The sequence below is a fragment of the Gossypium arboreum genome, chromosome 3, assembly GCF_025698485.1.
Source record: "Gossypium arboreum isolate Shixiya-1 chromosome 3, ASM2569848v2, whole genome shotgun sequence".
NCBI classification, from domain to species: Eukaryota; Viridiplantae; Streptophyta; class Magnoliopsida; order Malvales; family Malvaceae; genus Gossypium; species Gossypium arboreum.
In genome coordinates, this window is record NC_069072.1 from 224,317 (window position 1) to 242,027 (window position 17,711).

The window sequence follows — 17,711 nt, forward strand, 5'->3', positions numbered from 1 at the left end:
TTCTTTACTCCTTTCAAAATTAATAAAATTATAATTTAATATAACGATAAAACTTTATATATTAACTTTGGTCTAATGTGTAATTTCATATACTAAATTTTAATTTGATTTAGTTTTTAAAATCACTAACGACATTGTCAAATTAACACCATTTTATGTTGATATATTGCATGTACAAACTACTATATTAATTTGATATGAAAATAAACATATTTATTTATTTCTTTAAATGTATATATGAATCACAATTCAAGTCTCAAGTACATAATTATACCAAACTAAAATTCATATATCAAATTATACAATAAAATAAATTTCACGTGTATATATATATATATTAGTGTCATGTGGATACACCTCAATCTTGTAGAATTCCATATCTTCACGAAGTATGTTGATAAATACCTTTTTTTTATGAAAAAGAAGTTTGACATTTCTTGGTGTTGAATATTTGTCGTTGTCAAGCTTTAAATTCACATGCTTTTATAGACAATATTCTTGAAAGTTTAAAAGATATTATTAATTTCGATCTGAAACCAAATAAATATCCAATTTACCTTCTACGGAAAAGCATAAAAGCCTTTATTTAGGTACTATATATTATATATATTATATGAAATCAACCCTCCACGACTACATAATGAAACCACATTTCCCAGATTTTTCTGAATCAAAATATACTATATTATATTAAAACATAAAACATGCAATACCAAGCAATATATACATATTAAATTAAATTAAATTTCTGCAATATTCATTTTAGCTTTAAATATCAACAAAACACATCAATATAAATTGCCATTCATCAAAGCGATGCATGTATCAAACGTTTATTAAATGTTATGCTTTTATTCCTTCTTCTTCTTTTTTTTTTGACCAAAATGCTGCGCTTTTATGATTTCATGGAAAATATATTGATATGTTACAGTACTTTTCACACGTATATGTGTAATAGATATACTCATTTTATCAAATGAACAAAAGATTGAATATTAATATATTTTTAAAGTTGAAAAATATTATTAAATTTTCCCAAGCCAAATAAATATGCAGTTTACCTTTTATGAAAAAGAATAAAACCTTATTATTTATTATTAACCGATATTGGTGAAGACTTCATAGCTTGAATCAAATAATTAAACCCATATTTAGATACTATATAATATATATATATATTATGCGAAATCAAATCATTCTTCACGACCCATGTACCTCATACCTGTCCTTTTCTTCTGATTATTTTTGACCTTTTGTGTGTTATATATTCACGTCTTACTTAATTTTTATATACTTTTACTTTTACATGTAATTTTTCATAAATATTTTTAATTAAATAAAATAATCAATTTCTCTCTTTTTAAAAAAAAATAAATTTCTAAACCATAGATGTTACATTCACAAAACAATTTAAGATTTATAGTATTATTGTAAAATTAATAAAAATAATAAAATTGAAACTGAACGCAGTGGAGATTAAATGGTAGTGTTATATATAAAAATAGAACGTGGCGGATTCAGCTACACTCCACTCTTTAACATTTATTATTATCAGTACAGTTAGGTCTCAGTTGGAGTTTGAGATTATATGAAATGTAAAAATGGTTGGAAATGAGTTAATTATATAAGACACCCTCGTATTATGACTTTTATTTTAAACTAGTTTTTAAATTTTAACATTACATCTTTAAACTATCAATATTATATATCGATCGAGTCTTTGTATTATTAAAATCATTAAATGACACACTAATTCTTACGTACCTAAATTTAAAATGATTTTTTTAAAAATAATATGTTGCGACATAAATAAAGTATCTTGAAAACAATAAAACATTCATAAAAGATTTGAAAATCTCAAAATTAATATTTTTACAACTTCCATTTTAACAATATTAATTTTTTTTCTTATTTCATTTTAAATTATGTTGTAGAAGATCTAACATGTCATTTAATAATTAAATTAATAATTTTAATAACAAATAACTTAATTGATATAATATCAATAATTTAAAGATGTAATTAGAGTATTTTAAAATTTAAGGACGAATTTAAAGTAAAAATTATAATGTAAAGATATTTAATGCATTTAAATAATTGCCATGCCCGACAATATACACAAAAAGATTTGATCCAAGTGTTGTTACATGGTTGGCATTTCGCAAAATGGAAAAGATAGGAGGCATGTAGTGGGACGTTTCTCAATTTTGGCCATGGATTATTGGATTTCAGATTTTGTAAATTTTCTCAACGTATACCAATATATTAATTAGTGGGTAGACAAGGTCAAACTTTTGGATTTTGATGTTTTAGATTCGGATAAATTTAAAAAAAATTATTTTGATTTAAGTTTCATTATTTGTGTTTTATTTAGAATTTTAGATAAAAATATTATGAAAATTTTTGTCTTAGTATTTTAGATAAAAAATAAATTGATTATTTTTGTAAAATATTAGTGTAGTGACAAAATAACCAAATAGTACCAATTTTTAACAAAAGATTTGAACGAAAATTTTAATAGAAAAATCCGTTTACTCTTTGATCTAACATAGAGATTAAATTACTTTTTTTAATAAATGGAGTAAATTGTAATTCAACTTCTAATACAATAACCTCCATTATACTTTTATCTAACTTTCATGTTTGTTTTGGTATGGTTTTGAAGATATATCGAATAACACTTCATTTTGCTTTGTGATGTTTGATTTTGTCTATAGATATTTGAACATGTATTATTTATATTTATAATAACTTTGTGATAAATTACTTTGGTTATAGTTATTTGAATCGCATTATTTATATGCCTAATTGTAATTATATTTAGGGTAAATTACATCTAATGTCAATAAACGATTAGTAAATTTACATTTTGGTCACTCAATAAGTTACAAAATAATCATTAAACAATTTAAAATTTTTGTTTAAGTCATTAAACTATTAAAATTGCTGCTATATAGCTTTCTTTATTTACACTACCTACATCAATTAAAACTTCTAATTGTTTTTTTTATAATTCATTTTTTTATAAAATAATTTTAAACTTTACAAATTTACAAATTAAATTATTTTTTCTTTAATTTTGACATTAACTATCAAATCGATTTGATTCTACGATGTATTATTCTATTCATCGATGTGTACTAATCTACCACATCGATTATTAAATCATCTCTTGGAGTTGAATCACCGACCATAATTAATAAATATGCAATTCATTAAATTTCTTAAATATATAAAGCTGACGTCAACCATAACCAAAATTAATTTAAAGTAAAATATGTAATTGAGTCAAGGTAGGTAACAGGTAACTTAGTGGTTATGAACAAATATTTGATTTAGAAATTAAAACACTATTGCATGGCATGCCGACGTACACACACATCAAATCGATCAATCACTAAATATAATGATGACAATATATATATATATATATATATATATATGTATATTTTATTGTTACTTAATTTTGATTTTTTGTGGATTTTATTTTATTTACTTCACACGTAATGGAGAGCTGAAAATGATGGAATTTGAATTTTTTGCACCAATATGTTTGACTTTGGTGTAAACTGTATCATAAAACCGTGGGCGAATTTAACTTTTTTTTTAGTAAAAATTAAATTATAAATTTTTCACATACTAAATATAGATTTTATGATATTTTAGAAAAAATATATTTTTTTTTCATATTAATTTATATAAGGTTTATAATTGTAATTTTTCAATTTAGTTGGGGGCTAGAGCCCTGCTTGCCCCTTCTTTTTGCCCCTGCATTGAACTATGAAAAAGAATGAAGTTGAAGGTAGGTAAGATTGTTAAGTTGATGAATTGGGCTTAAGTTGAGTTTAAGTTTGAGTTTATTTATTTAAATAATTTATTTTACTATTAAAATTTTATTTTAATTTTATTATAAAAATTAAAATATAAATATAAAGTTAAACAATTTGAAATTTAGTTTAACTCAATTGAAAATATAAATTTAATTCAAAACGAATTAAATTAACCAAGTTGAGTAGGTCACTTACCCATGAAGACTTCTAGAGATAGGTGGATTTAGTAAAATTTCTATTTGCGTACGAATCTAAATTGATCGAAAAATAAGGACATATTTATTATTTTCGTAATTTAAACAAAAAATTGACTCAAACCCTCTATGACTTATATTGAAATAAACAACCATCATTATTGTCAAACTTAAACTTAAAATGATTCAAAATTAAATAACTAAAATAGGTACTTTGAAATGACCCAAACCTAAACAATAGAAATATTCAGACTTGAAATCAGCTGAACCCTAGTAGTTTAAAAATGACTTATTGGATTGGAGTTTGGATATGGCGTGGGGACCAATATTTCTAGCTCTCTAATGACTTTGGAAGCTGTTTTCTTAAGTGCAGTTAGAGCTCCAGCTTTTATCAAAATATTATTATTGGTGTCACGTTGGGCAAGGTAGCATATAAATGCTAATACGTGTGGATGGGTCTTTTCATCCCCACTAATTACTGACTTCATCCCCACTAACTTTATCAAAGGTAATTATCAGAAGAAAATTTAGCTATATGATACATCAATTATGTGAAAAATGTAATATTGTATGCACAATTTGCTGGCTAATGGGATTGATAAACTTTCCATCTAGTGCCTTCATTAGTATTCATAATACAATATTAGGGAATGTAAGGCCTTGGTCGCCAATTATTTTAACTCAGGTTTCTGCGAAACAAACGTGCCAAGTTCCCCTTCTTTCACTGCCTTACAATAATCAGCTTTCGAAGCAATGCAACGCATAAGCACCAACCCATGCACTTGTAGCTTCAATTCGCTTTCACCATCACTCAACAGTTTCACCAAAATCTGTGCAGCGTTGAACTCGATCATCTTGTTCGAATGCTCTTTGCATACATAATTTTCGTCACAGGAAAACTTCTCTAAAGCAACCAAAGCTTCCATTACCACTTCCCCACACCCATTTTCGAGCTGCGACACCAATAGACTAATCACCCGATGATGATTGCCTTTACGGAAGATTCTAGCCAATGAACCAATGGACTTAATAGCAGGAACTCTTAGTTTTGTATCTTCAAGCTCTTTGATTACCCTCATTAGCTCGTCAACCACCGCCTTTGCAGCTGGAGAAGAACTCGTGAAGGCCTAACGTCGAAAACCATCATCTGATTCAGCAATAGATGTGATCTCCTTTATGATCATTATGCAATTATACCATAATTCACCTTGTTCTTTTGCCACTAAATTGGCTAAGCATAGCATTCCTTTCGTCTCCGTTAAAGTCCGACAATTGGAAACGCTCCCTTGGGCAAGCTTCCATAAAGCCTTGGAAGTTGGAACAGCTAATCTTCAACTCGAGCGTTGATTGTTCAGATGACAGCAAGATCACTAGCTGCCATATTATGTTCTCTCGAATCAAATCGTGTTGTTTCCATTCCGGGCTACGCTCTGCAATGCCGGCAACCAACTCGGCAGCTTGCGTTTGTTTCGATATCGGTGATGTTTTCGGTAAACTTTTTATGAATGTGGAAATCATTTCCTTCATAATAGTTCCTTCACTGTCCTCATTAGCTAAAAGGCAAAGTGTATTAGCCGCTGCAATATGAGCTACCAGGGAATAATTCTCCTTCAAAAGCTTCATTAATGAATCTACACCACCTTCTTCAACAATGATGTACTTATACTCATCTTTATGTCGAACGAGTGATGCAAGACGATCACAAGCCTTGATTCGATCATCTAAACTAGACCCCCTTTCGACACTGGCGATGCAAGACCAGACCAAAACAGTAGGTGACATTCTATTAGCTGTTGTCCAGCATGATCTGCCTCTATTTTGGGGCTCATACAGGCTAACCACACCCACTCCATATCGGTGATAGAAGCATCTAAAACGTGGAAGAGCTTTTGAAAATCGGTTGCAATAAGGCCAGTGAAGAGTCTATAAAACAAGTTTTGATGCTTTTGATAGCGGACTATACACTGAGCCTCCATGAATTAATCCTTGAGCGGCAAGTAAAGCGAAGTAGAAGCAGAAGTGATGAAACACAAAAGGTTTTTGAGCATTTCCAAGAATCGACTCACTCGCTTCCTCAACTCACCACATTCCACCTTGAACGAATTGGACTGGTTAACCGCTAAGCAAACATCCTCCCCTAACAGTATCAGATAAAAAATTTTCCGAGCATCGGAATCCAACGCCATTATCTCGGACTCAGTATGTTTCAATTGCAAACCACTTTGTTTAATTTAACAAACCATGATTTCATCTAAAACCCAAATAAACTCAAAGCTTGTTACTTCTTATGATCCCCGACCAAGTTATTACTTTTGACTTAAAAGGAAATCAATAAAGCTTTTCCTTTTATTAGGCTGCAGAGTGCGGATGTTCAAAGCAATCAACAGTGACTGCGAAATATCCTGGTTGCCTACATGGAAGATACGAAATTTACCTAAGACACTTGATAAACAAATATTAAACTTATACCAAGCGCCGTTTATTCTTTGGATTACTTTCAACTGTATATCCTGTATAAGGTTGCCTACCAGAAGCTTCAAAGAAGCTCAATGGCGTTACAAGCGTAAATAAAGAGGTCAAAGCCGTGTATTCCGGCCTTTTGGCATTTACCTTGAAAGTTGAAGGAAGATGAAATAGGGGGATGAAGCCAAATCCGTCTATTCCATGCTAATTTCTTAGAAAGTAATAATAATAATACACTATATTTTGATGTTGATTGATATTAACCAGCCACCCAATGTCATATACATTGTCTCACAACCAACATCGGTTTATACGAATTTGAAATTATCTAATATATAAATATACAATAAAGTTGGGATAACTAAATAAATTCAAACTTGCAAAAGAATATCATATTTAAAGAAACTAATTTAAGTTTAACATCTTTGTTACAAGTCTTTATCACAAACCAAATAAATTATAGAAAAAATATAATCAATATTTTAAGAAATTAATTTTATTTAAACAAATTTAGGTATCAATGTCAATTTGGTCATTTTTTTTGTTTAGTTAAATTTGACCATTAAATTTTAAAAAAGAGTCAATTTATTTTTTTAAACGAGCATGTTAATTTTTTAAAAATATTGATGTGGCAACTTATGTGGACACTACTTGTCTTCTATGTCACGTCAACAAATAATTTAAATTTTATAAAAAATTTTGAAAAATTAAAATTTAAAAAATATATAAAAGTTTATAAAAATATGAAGTACATTTGAATTGCCATGTAGGCTATCATGTTTAAATTTTAAGGTTTTAGTTAGTATTTCCATTATAAAAATAGCAATTTGACTATTTTTGGAAGATTGATAGCCAAATTTATTATTTTTTAAATATTTAAAGCCAAATTTTACTTTAAAAATTAAATTAATAAAATATATAAATATTAATGGTTAAATTAACCTTTATGTTTAATATACAAGTTTATAATAAAGGAAATATTTCAAATTTGTTGGGGTTAATTTAATTTATTCAATATATAAATATTATATTTATATAAATACATATCCTAAAAAATTTGCATAATATAGAAGTTTATAATAAAGGAAACATTTAAAATTGTTGGGGTTAATTTAATTTATTCAATATATAATTATGGAAGAGATTCATTTATACAGTATAAAAAATTTAAATAGTTCTACATATTTTCATAACTATTTATATAATTAATATTTTAATAATTCAATCATTATATTTCATGGTCTATTCATGTAAATCATGCATGTCAAATTTGATGTAAATTTAAAATTTCTAATAATTTATTTTATGTAAAAAGAATTTGCATAACGAATTTTCTCACCACCAACCTAAGCTTTTGTTCAGGTTCCTTAATCTCAAGTCTTTTCTTTAGGTAATACACCGAAATCAAAGCTAGTTCCATGCATTTAGCATTCAAAAGTTGCTGAATCCTCGTCGTCTTTAATGAATGTATTTCCCCTAAAATTCTCTTTTTAGGATTTTTTATTTTACTAGCCTTGGTAGATAAACGGTAAGCCCTTTGTACAGCAGCTTTAATCGACCTCCTATTGTGTCAACAAATGCTGTGCTCTGTTCTGTAATAAACTGTATGATGCCTGTTGAAGTCTCTGTTTGTTGTTGCTCCAAAGTAGATAGGATTGGAGTTTGGATATTGTGCGAAGGACGAATGTTTCTAGCTCTTTATATTCTGTATTGACTCTGGGAGCTATTGTCTGAAGAGCAGTCAAAGCTCCAGCTTTTATCAAAACATTGCGATTGCTGTCATGGTGGGCAAGGTAGCATATCAATGCTAATACGTGTGGATGGGTCTCTTTATCCCCACTAATTAGTAACTTCATCAACAATGGTACACCTTGGAATTCTATTATCGACTTCGAATGCTCCGAACGAAGGTAATTATCGGTGGAAACGAATTTTTTCAATGCAATTGCAGCTTCCATTGCAACATCTTGATCTGTATTCCCCAGCTGAGCCACCAATGGACCGATCACTCGACTCTGTTTGGCTGAGAAAGACCTTGCCAATGAACCAATGGACTTAATTGCAGCAACTCTTAGTTTTGTATCGTCAAGCTCTTTGATTACCCCCAATAGCTCGTCAACCACCGCCTTTGCAGCCTGAGAAGATCTCGTAAAGGCCCAATGTCGAAACTCATTATTTGATTCAGCAATAGCTGTGATCTCCCTTATGATCATTATGCAATTGTACCGTAAATCATCTCGCTTTTTTGCTATTAACTCGGCTAAGTATAGCATTCCTTTCGTCTCCGTTAAAGTCCGACAATTGGAAACGCTCCCTTGAGCAAGCTTCCATAAAGCCTTGGAACAGCTAATCTTCAACTCGAGCGTTGATTGTTCAGATGATAGCAAGACCACCAGCTGCCATATTATGTCCTCTTGAATCAAATTGTGTTGTTTCAATTCCGGGTTACGCTCTGCAATGCTGGCAACCAAATCGGCAGCTTGCATTTGTTTCGATATCGGTGATGCTTTCGATAAACTTTTTATGAAAGTGGAAATCATTTCGTTCATAATAGTTCCTTCACTGTCCTCATTAGCTAAAAGGCAAAGTGTATTAGCCGCTGCAATATGAGCTACCAGGGAACAATTCTCCTTCAAAAGCTTCATTAATGAATCTACCCCACCTTCTTCAACAATGATGTACTTATACTCGTCTTTATGTCGAACGAGTGATGCAAGACGATCACAAGCCTCGATTCGATCATCTAAACTAGACCCCATTTCGATATTGGCAACGCAAGACCAGACCAAAACAGTAGGCGACACACTATTAGCTGTTTTCCAGCATGATCTGCCTCTATTTTGGGGCTCATACAGGCTAACCACCCACTCCATATCGGTGATAGAAGCATCTAAAACGTGGAAGAGCTTTTGAAAATCGGTTGCAACACGGCTAGTGAAGAGTCTACAAAACAAGTTTTGATGCTTTTGATTGCGGACTATATACTGAGCCGCCATGAAGTAATCCAAGAGCTTAGCAACCATGCAGTTAAGTGGCCGCAAGTAATGAGAAGTAGAACCAGAAGTGATGAAACAAATAAGGTTGTTGAGCATTTCCAAGAGTCGACTCACTCGCTTCCGCAACTCGCCACATTCCACCTTGAACGAATTGTACTGATTAACCGCTAAGCAAACATCCTCCCCTAACAGTATCAGATCAAAAATTTTCAGAGCATATGAATCCAACGCCATTATCTCGGACTCAGTATGTTTGCCAACCACTTTGTTTAATTTAACAAAACATGGTTTCAACTAAAACCCAAATAAACTCAAAGCTTGTTACTTCTTATGATCCCCGACAAAGTAATTACTTTTGACTTAAAAAGAAATTAACAAAGCTATCAACAGTGAACCTGCGAAATATCCTGGTTGCCTACATAGAAGATACCAGATTTGCCTAAAACACACTTGATAAACAAATATTAAACTTATACCAAACGGGGTTTATTCTTTAGATTACTTTCAACTATCCTGTATAAGGTTGCCTACCAGAAGTTTCAAAGAAGCTCAATGGCGTTACAGACGTAACTAAAGAGGCCAAAGCCGTGTGTATTCCGGCCTTTTGGCATTTACCTTGAAAGTTGAAGGAAGATGAAATAGGGGAATGAAGCCAAAGCCGCGTATTCCGTGCTATTTTCTTAGAAAGTAGTAGTAGTAATAATAATAATAATAATAAATATACACTATATTTTGATATTGATTGATATTGACTAGAGGTGTTTGGGGAAAAAAAATTAGGTCCAAAAAATACACTTGGGAAAAAAAATTAGACCCGTTTTAAAAGGGAGTCGAGTTTTGGGTAAGGTATTTTGGCTCGAGCTCAGCTCGGCTCGATCTGAATTCACTACATGATAAAAATTTATTTTTTAATATTATTTCTTTATTATTTTCTCCTATTTTGATACTATTTTATTATTATGTTATTATTGTTTGAATATTGTATAAAATTTATTTTATTGTTAATTTTTTATTATTTTAAACACATTTGTTAATTTTGTTATTATTTTAGAAGCATTTGCTTGTTAAGTTGCATCTATTTTAGTGTTATTTAAGTATACATATTTTTAAAATTTATTTTCAATATGTTGAGAAATATTTATTTTGATGTTTTTAGTATTTTGATAGTTTATATATATTTTAAAATTATATAAAAATAATATAAAATTAATATGAGTGGGCGGGTTAGGCTCGAGTTTTAATATTTTTATTCGGGTCAAGCTTGTGCAAAATTTTAAACCCATTTTAGGGCGAGGCGAGTCCCGACCTAGCAAACGGGACTCTAATATTAACCAGCCACCCAATTTCATAGAGATTGTCTCACAAGCAAATTGGTTTACACGAATTTGAAATAATCTGATATATAAATATACAATAAAGTTGGGATAACTAAATAAATTCAAACTTGCAAAAGAATATCATATTTAAAGAAACTAATTTAAGTTTAACATCTTTGCTACAAGTCTTTATCACAAACCAAATAAATTATAGATAAAATATAATCAATTTTAAGAAATTAATTTTATTTAAACAAATTTAGATATTAATGTTAATTTTGTCATTTTTTTTGTTTAGTTAAATGTGAACATTAAATTTTAAAAAGAGTCAATTTATTTTTTAAACGAGAGTGATAATTTTTTTAAAAAATATTGGTGTGGCAACTTATGTGGACACTACTTGTCGTCTTCTATGCCACATCAACAAATAATTTAAATTTTATAAAAATTTTAAAAAAATAAAATTCAAAAAAATATAAAAGTTTATAAAAGTACATGTGAATTGCCATGTAGATTATCATGTTTAAATTTTAACGTTTTAGTTAGTATTTCCATTATAAAAATAACAATTTAACTATTTTTAAAAGGTTGATGGTCAAATTTAATTTTTTTAAAATATTTAAAGCCAAATTTTACTTTAAAAATTAAATTAATAAAATATATAAATATTAAAGGTTAAATTAACCTTTATGTTTAAAATAAAGGAAATATTTCAAATTTGTTGGGGTTAATTTAATTTATTCAATATATAAATATTATATTTATATAAATACATATCCTAAAAAAATTGCACAATATAGAAGTTTATATAATAAAGGAAACATTTAAAATTGTTGTAAATATGGAAGGATTCATTTATACAGTGTAAAAATTAAAATAGTTTTATATATTTCCATAACTATTTATATAATTAATATTTTAATAATTTAATCATTATATTTCATGGTCTATTCATGTAGATCATGCACGTCAAAATTGATGTAAATTTAAAATTTCTAATTATTTATTTTACGTAAAAGAAATTCAACCAGTGAATATATATTAAAATATAGAGTATTTTAAATTGATATGATAGAGATATCGAATCAGTTCAAAAAACATGCATGACAAGTACAATTATATTAATAAATTTAACGGTTTAGTTATTAAAATATTAATCATATAAATAGTTAGAGAAATGTGTAAAATTACTTTAGCTTTTACACTGTGTAGATCGTAACCTTCTACTATTGTATTCAGTGTTGCAACATTCATCCTTATGTTGCGACAATATTTTCTTGTTTTGTTTATTTTTTTACGATTTAATCCCTCGTTTGTTATCGGTGTTACATAAGACTTTTCGTAAGTTCTTTTATAACCTGAAGTTCAATAAATAATGTGTATTGTTAAGTTTTAAAACTTAATTGTTTGTATAACTTGTTTTTCAGATATTAAAATAAATACGTAGTTTCTTCAACAACGAATGTGATAGCTCATATGTAAAATTTGACGATCAAGTCGAGTGTGATGTATTACATATAACAATTAAATAAATACATATAATAAATACATATTTCTTTATATTTTTATTGCGTTCTCGTTGATCTATGTTGTAACATTTTCAAAAATATATATTTCAATTTTGAATTAGACAAATTGAGGTTTTGCCCCTTTTCTTTGTTTGTTTATTTAAATATATCTTAAATTCCTATTTATTTATTTCAAAATTAGGGAAATTACCCACATTTTTAATTTTCAAATTGATGGCTTAACTATAAGACTTCTAAAACCATTTTAATTTTTAATTTTGTAATCTGTCTTCTTCTTCTTTGGGTATCTTCTCTATTTTTCTTTGCGTTAAACTCTTCATTAATCGTCTTTACTTTCCAAGTTGATATACTCTTGTTCTTATTAGCATGTGGCCATTCATATTAAACAGTAAAATTATAAAATCTTGTCTACTTTTTTTATGTGTATTTTTTTCAATTGTTGAATTTAATCATGTACGTATTTACTTTTATATATATATATATATATATGATTTTTACTAATATCCAACTTTTGATTGTATTTTCCTTTTAATTGGAAATTTAGAAAATATATAAAATAATAGTTAAAATAAAAATATTATTATTTTTTGCTAATTTGGTATACACTAATACAAGCTTGTATTAATTGGAATGAATTGAAACAAATTGAAATTTTGATTGAAATGAAAATTCAACTAATTTGTGCAGAAACAGTACCAACTATTGTGCATAGCCCCCTAATATTCATCCTATTTCCATCGTTAGATATATTTATTGATATGGTACTAACTACCTTAATTACAATCCTAACAAATTTGAGTATCGAGAAAGTTCACAATAATTTAAGAAAAATACGGAGTTTGTGAAAAATCAAATTTAGAGTCATCTTTAGGGTTGATATCAATCCGGTTCAGTTGAATTTTTTGAACCATCCTTTCTAATTCGATCCGATTCTCGATATTTTTTGAACTTTCAAATTATTTTCATTATTTTAAATATAAAATATTTACTTTTATATAATAAAAATTTAAAACAATTATATATTAAATAAAAAAAATGAATTCCATTAGGTAACTCTATTTTTAAATTAGGTTGATTTTATATTTTTCGAAATTTCGGTTTCTCCCTTGTCTACAGCAAAAAATGTCGTTCTCGTCTCGATCCTTTTCTGAAATGGCAAATAATCATCGTCATAAAATTCTGTCTTTTCCTTTGTTCAGTTCATAAATCATACGAAGCTTTTAAGTATTATCGCCGGATTAAATGCTTTTCCTAGAAATTTACAGTGTGCAAACCTTATAAAAGGTGGCTAGAATTGGATTCCCACACTCTACAAACTTTAATTATTTAGTACGAAACTGAGGATCAGCTAAGATGAGTTCGGAGCAGAAGAAGCTGATCAAGAATGTTTTGCTCGATATGATACTGTTAGGGCAGGATGTTTGCTCAGCAATTAACAGGTCCAACTCCTTCAAGGTGAAATGCAGTGAGTTGGGAAAGCGAGTGAATCGGCTCTTGCTAATGCTGCGTAGCCTGCGTCGGTTCCTCAATTTTGCTACTCCTCTTTACTTGCTGTCAATGAACAGCATAGTTGTCAAGCTCGAGGACAACTTCAAGGTAGCTCAGCGCGTTGTACACAACTGCAAGCCCCAACGTCGGCTTTGTAGATTCTTCACTAGCCGTATCCGTATTTCAACCGATTTTCAAGAGCTCTTCCACGTTTTAGATGCTTCTATCACCGACATGGAGTGGCTGGTTAGCGATTATGAGCCCCAAAGCAAAGACAGAGGCTCGATGTACTCGCCTACAGTTTTGGTCTGGTCTTGTATCGCCACTGTCGAAATGGGGCCAAGCTTAGATGATCGAATCGAGGCCGCTCATCGTCTTGCATCACTCGTTCAACAAAAAGATTTTGAGTATAAGCAGCTCATTTTTAAAGGTGGGTTACCTTCATTACTAAAGCTTTTGAAGGAGAATTCTCCGGTTGCTCATATTGCAGCCGCTAATGCACTTTGCCTTTTATCTAATGAGGAGGAGGAAAAGAGTGGAACTATTATCAAGGAATTGATTCATACAATTGCAAGTCGTTTATCAAGAACATCTTCGAGATGCGATCAAAAGCAAGCTGCCGACTTGGTTGCAGACATTGCAGAGCGTAACCCAGAGTTGAAAAGATATCATTTCATGAGAGAGGAAGCGGTATGGCGGCTGGTGATTTTGTTGTCATCTCAACAATCACCGCTCGAGTTGAAGATTAGTTGTTCCAAGGCTTTATGGAAGCTTGCTCAAGGGAGTGTTTTGATTTGTAAGACATTAACGGAGACGAAAGGAATGCGATGCTTGGCCGAGTTGGTGGCAAAAGAACAAGATGAATTACGGTTCAATTGCATAATGATCATAAAGGAAATCACAACTATTGCTGAATCAGATATCCGTTTTCGACGTTCAGCCTTTACGAGTTCTTCTCCGGCTGCAAAGGCGCTCATTTGTGAGCTATTGAGGATAATCAAAGAACGTGACGATGCAAAACTGAGAGTTCCTGCAATTAAGTCCATTGGATCATTGGCAAGGTCTTTTTCAGCCAGAAAGGGTCGAGTAATCATCAGTCTTTTGATTGCTCAGCTAGGGAACACAGATCAAGAAGTTGCAATGGAAGCTGCAATTGCTTTGAGAAAGTTTGTTTCCACTGATAATTACCTTCGTTCGGAGCATTCGGAGTCGATAGTCAAGTTTGATGGTGTACAATTGTTGATGAAGTTAGTAAGTGAGGATACGAAGGCCCAACCCCACGTATTAGCATTGATATGCTACCTTGCCCAACATGACACCAATAGCAATGTTTTGATAAATGCTGGAGCTTTGACTGCTCTTCAGACCACAGATCCCGAAGTCATTACAGAAAATCCAGAGTTAGAAACATTGGTCCCCCACGCAATGTCCAGACTCCAATTCAATCTTACTGAGGACCAACTACAAACAGACAGTTCAACAGGCATCAAACAGATTATTACAGAACAGGGCATAGAAGTTGTCGACACTGTACGACGTGGATTAAAGTTGCTGTCAAAAGGTGATAGTAAAACACCGCCAATTGTAACAAGATGTATAAAGAGAATTTTAGGGGCAATACCTCCATTAAAGAGCAAGAGGATTCAGCAGTTTCTCAACCTAAGTGCGTGGAACTGGCAGTATTATGTGTGGACTGCATAGAGGAATGGCTAGTAATGAAGGTGTCACGACGCATTGGCAAACAAGGTACTACCAATTCGCTGCCCAAAGAATTGGTAGTACCTTGTTCATCAGTAGTAATGACAAAAGGATATGATAAAAAGGGTTGGTGATAATTGATAAGAAAAATTGCCAAATCAATGGAGAAAAAAAAACAAGAATAGAAGAAAATTTGGCTCTATGATACATCAATTATGTGAAAAATATAATATTGTATGCACAATTTGCTGGCTAATGGGATTGATAAACTTTCCATCTAGTGCCTTCATTAGTATTCATAATACAATCTTAGGGAATCTAAGGCCTTGGTCGCCAATTCTTTTAACTCAGGTTTCCGCGAAACAAACGTGCGAAGTTCCCCTTTTTTGCTTAACAATTGTCGAACTGCAGTCCTCATCCTGGCTTCTTCCACAGCCTTACAATAATCAGCTTTCGAAGCAATGTAACACATAAGCACCAATACATGCACTTGTAGCTTCAATTCGCTTTCACCATCACTCAACAGTTTCACCAAAATCTGTGCAGCGTTGAACTCGATCATCTTGTTCGAATGCTCTTTGCATAGATGATTTGCGTCACAGGAAAACTTCGCTAAAGCAACCAAAGCTTCCATTACCACTTCCCCACACCCATTTTCGAGCTGCGACACCAATAGACTAATCACCCGATGATGATTGCTTTTACGGAAGATTCTAGCCAAAAAACCAATCGACTTTATGGCAGTAACTTTAAGCTTGTAGTCCTCTGATTCTTCGATCACCCTCAATAGCAGTTCAACGGTGTCCTTTGATTCCTGAGAGCCGGTCTTAAATTTTTCGCATGTTCAGCTAAAGCCGTAAACTTCATTAGAGCCATCAAGTGAAGCAGCAACCAAAATTCACAATCTCCATGTTTGGCAGGTTTCACCATCTTATGCTCCGATAGCATCGCTGCTGGTTATCAATCTCCTAGGAAATTAAACACTAAGAAATATAAATGCTTTTGATTTTTTGCTCTTTATTTGTAAACACCCTTACTCTTATTTATAATATAAATGAAGGTTATCAAATGAATGAAACACCCTAAAAAGCTGGACGCGGTTTTTCAGCAGAGATTTCACGGCAAAGCTTGCTTACTTGTTCGGAAAGTATAGTTCAATCGCACGATCACTTCAGATACGCGTCACTACTTTTTTTGATCCCGATGAAGATATCTAATAAAGCTTTTCCCATCATTATTCGTCAGCGAGATTGTTTACAGTAGAATCCTAGTTAAAAAGAAATAAACTACATTTAGTGGAGGAGTTTTAGTTTCTTTTTATATTTAAAAAACAGTAATAAATTTTGATATCTTTTTACCAGGGTCTTCAATATATATATATATTATTTCGTCCTTTGGAAGTAACATCAATGAATTCGGGACACCCAATGACAAGCATTAAACCTAAACCTCCAACCCAAAGTTTCTATACTTCTTTTAAGTGTTTAAATATATGAAATCCCTTTTATCCAATTCCTAATTCTAAAGATTAAGATATTCTTTATTTATAAAACTCATTACTCAATGATTAGATTTCTGTATTTATCAGATGATCTCCTTTTGTTTACCAAAGGCAATATTTATTCTATATTTGCTGTCCAAAATGTTTCTACATTTTGGATTTCTTTTATAATATGTTAGGATTGCAAGCTAATTTTTCAAAGAGTGAAATCTACAGTGTTGGGGTCGATCATTGTTGAGGTGACTGGTTTAAAGATTGGAAAGTTACCAGTCAGGTACCTTGGTGTACCACTAGTGGCGAGGAATTTGAGATGCCTTTGTGACCATTAGGAATTGGTCTTTTAAATGCCTTTCTTTTGTCGGCAGACTTCAACTTCTTCAATCTGTTTTTTTTTTAATCTTCAGAATTTTTAGTGCAGAATCTTCATTCTCCCTTTTAAAGTCATCAAGCAGATTACTAAAATTTGCAACTCCTTTCTTTGAACGGGCAATGAAACATCTACAAAAGGGGCTAGGATTAACTGAGAGAAGATTTGTCATCCCAAAGCAGAGGGAGGTTTGGGAGTCAATGATCTTAAACCATGGAATCAAGCTTATATGATAAGATGTTTATCGCAGATTTTGGTTATCGTGGCTTGGGTGGATCAATATCGTATGGCAGGTTCAAGCCCGGCATTGCATGGTTGGGCGTGGAAGA

The 17,711-nt window shown here is 31.0% G+C and overlaps 2 protein-coding genes across 2 annotated transcripts; one reads left to right on the forward strand and one right to left on the reverse strand.

Annotated features, from left to right (window-relative positions):
* Nucleotides 1–8,049: 8,049 nt before the first annotated feature.
* LOC108475194 (uncharacterized) lies at nucleotides 8,050–9,717 on the reverse strand. Its single transcript, XM_017777179.1, has one exon. It carries the CDS (start codon nucleotides 9,715–9,717, stop codon nucleotides 8,050–8,052), a length of 1,668 nt encoding a protein of 555 aa, XP_017632668.1.
* Nucleotides 9,718–13,681: 3,964 nt separating this feature from the next.
* On the forward strand, nucleotides 13,682–15,517 carry LOC108475195 (uncharacterized). Its single transcript, XM_017777181.1, has one exon. It carries the CDS (start codon nucleotides 13,682–13,684, stop codon nucleotides 15,515–15,517), a length of 1,836 nt encoding a protein of 611 aa, XP_017632670.1.
* Nucleotides 15,518–17,711: the final 2,194 nt, after the last annotated feature.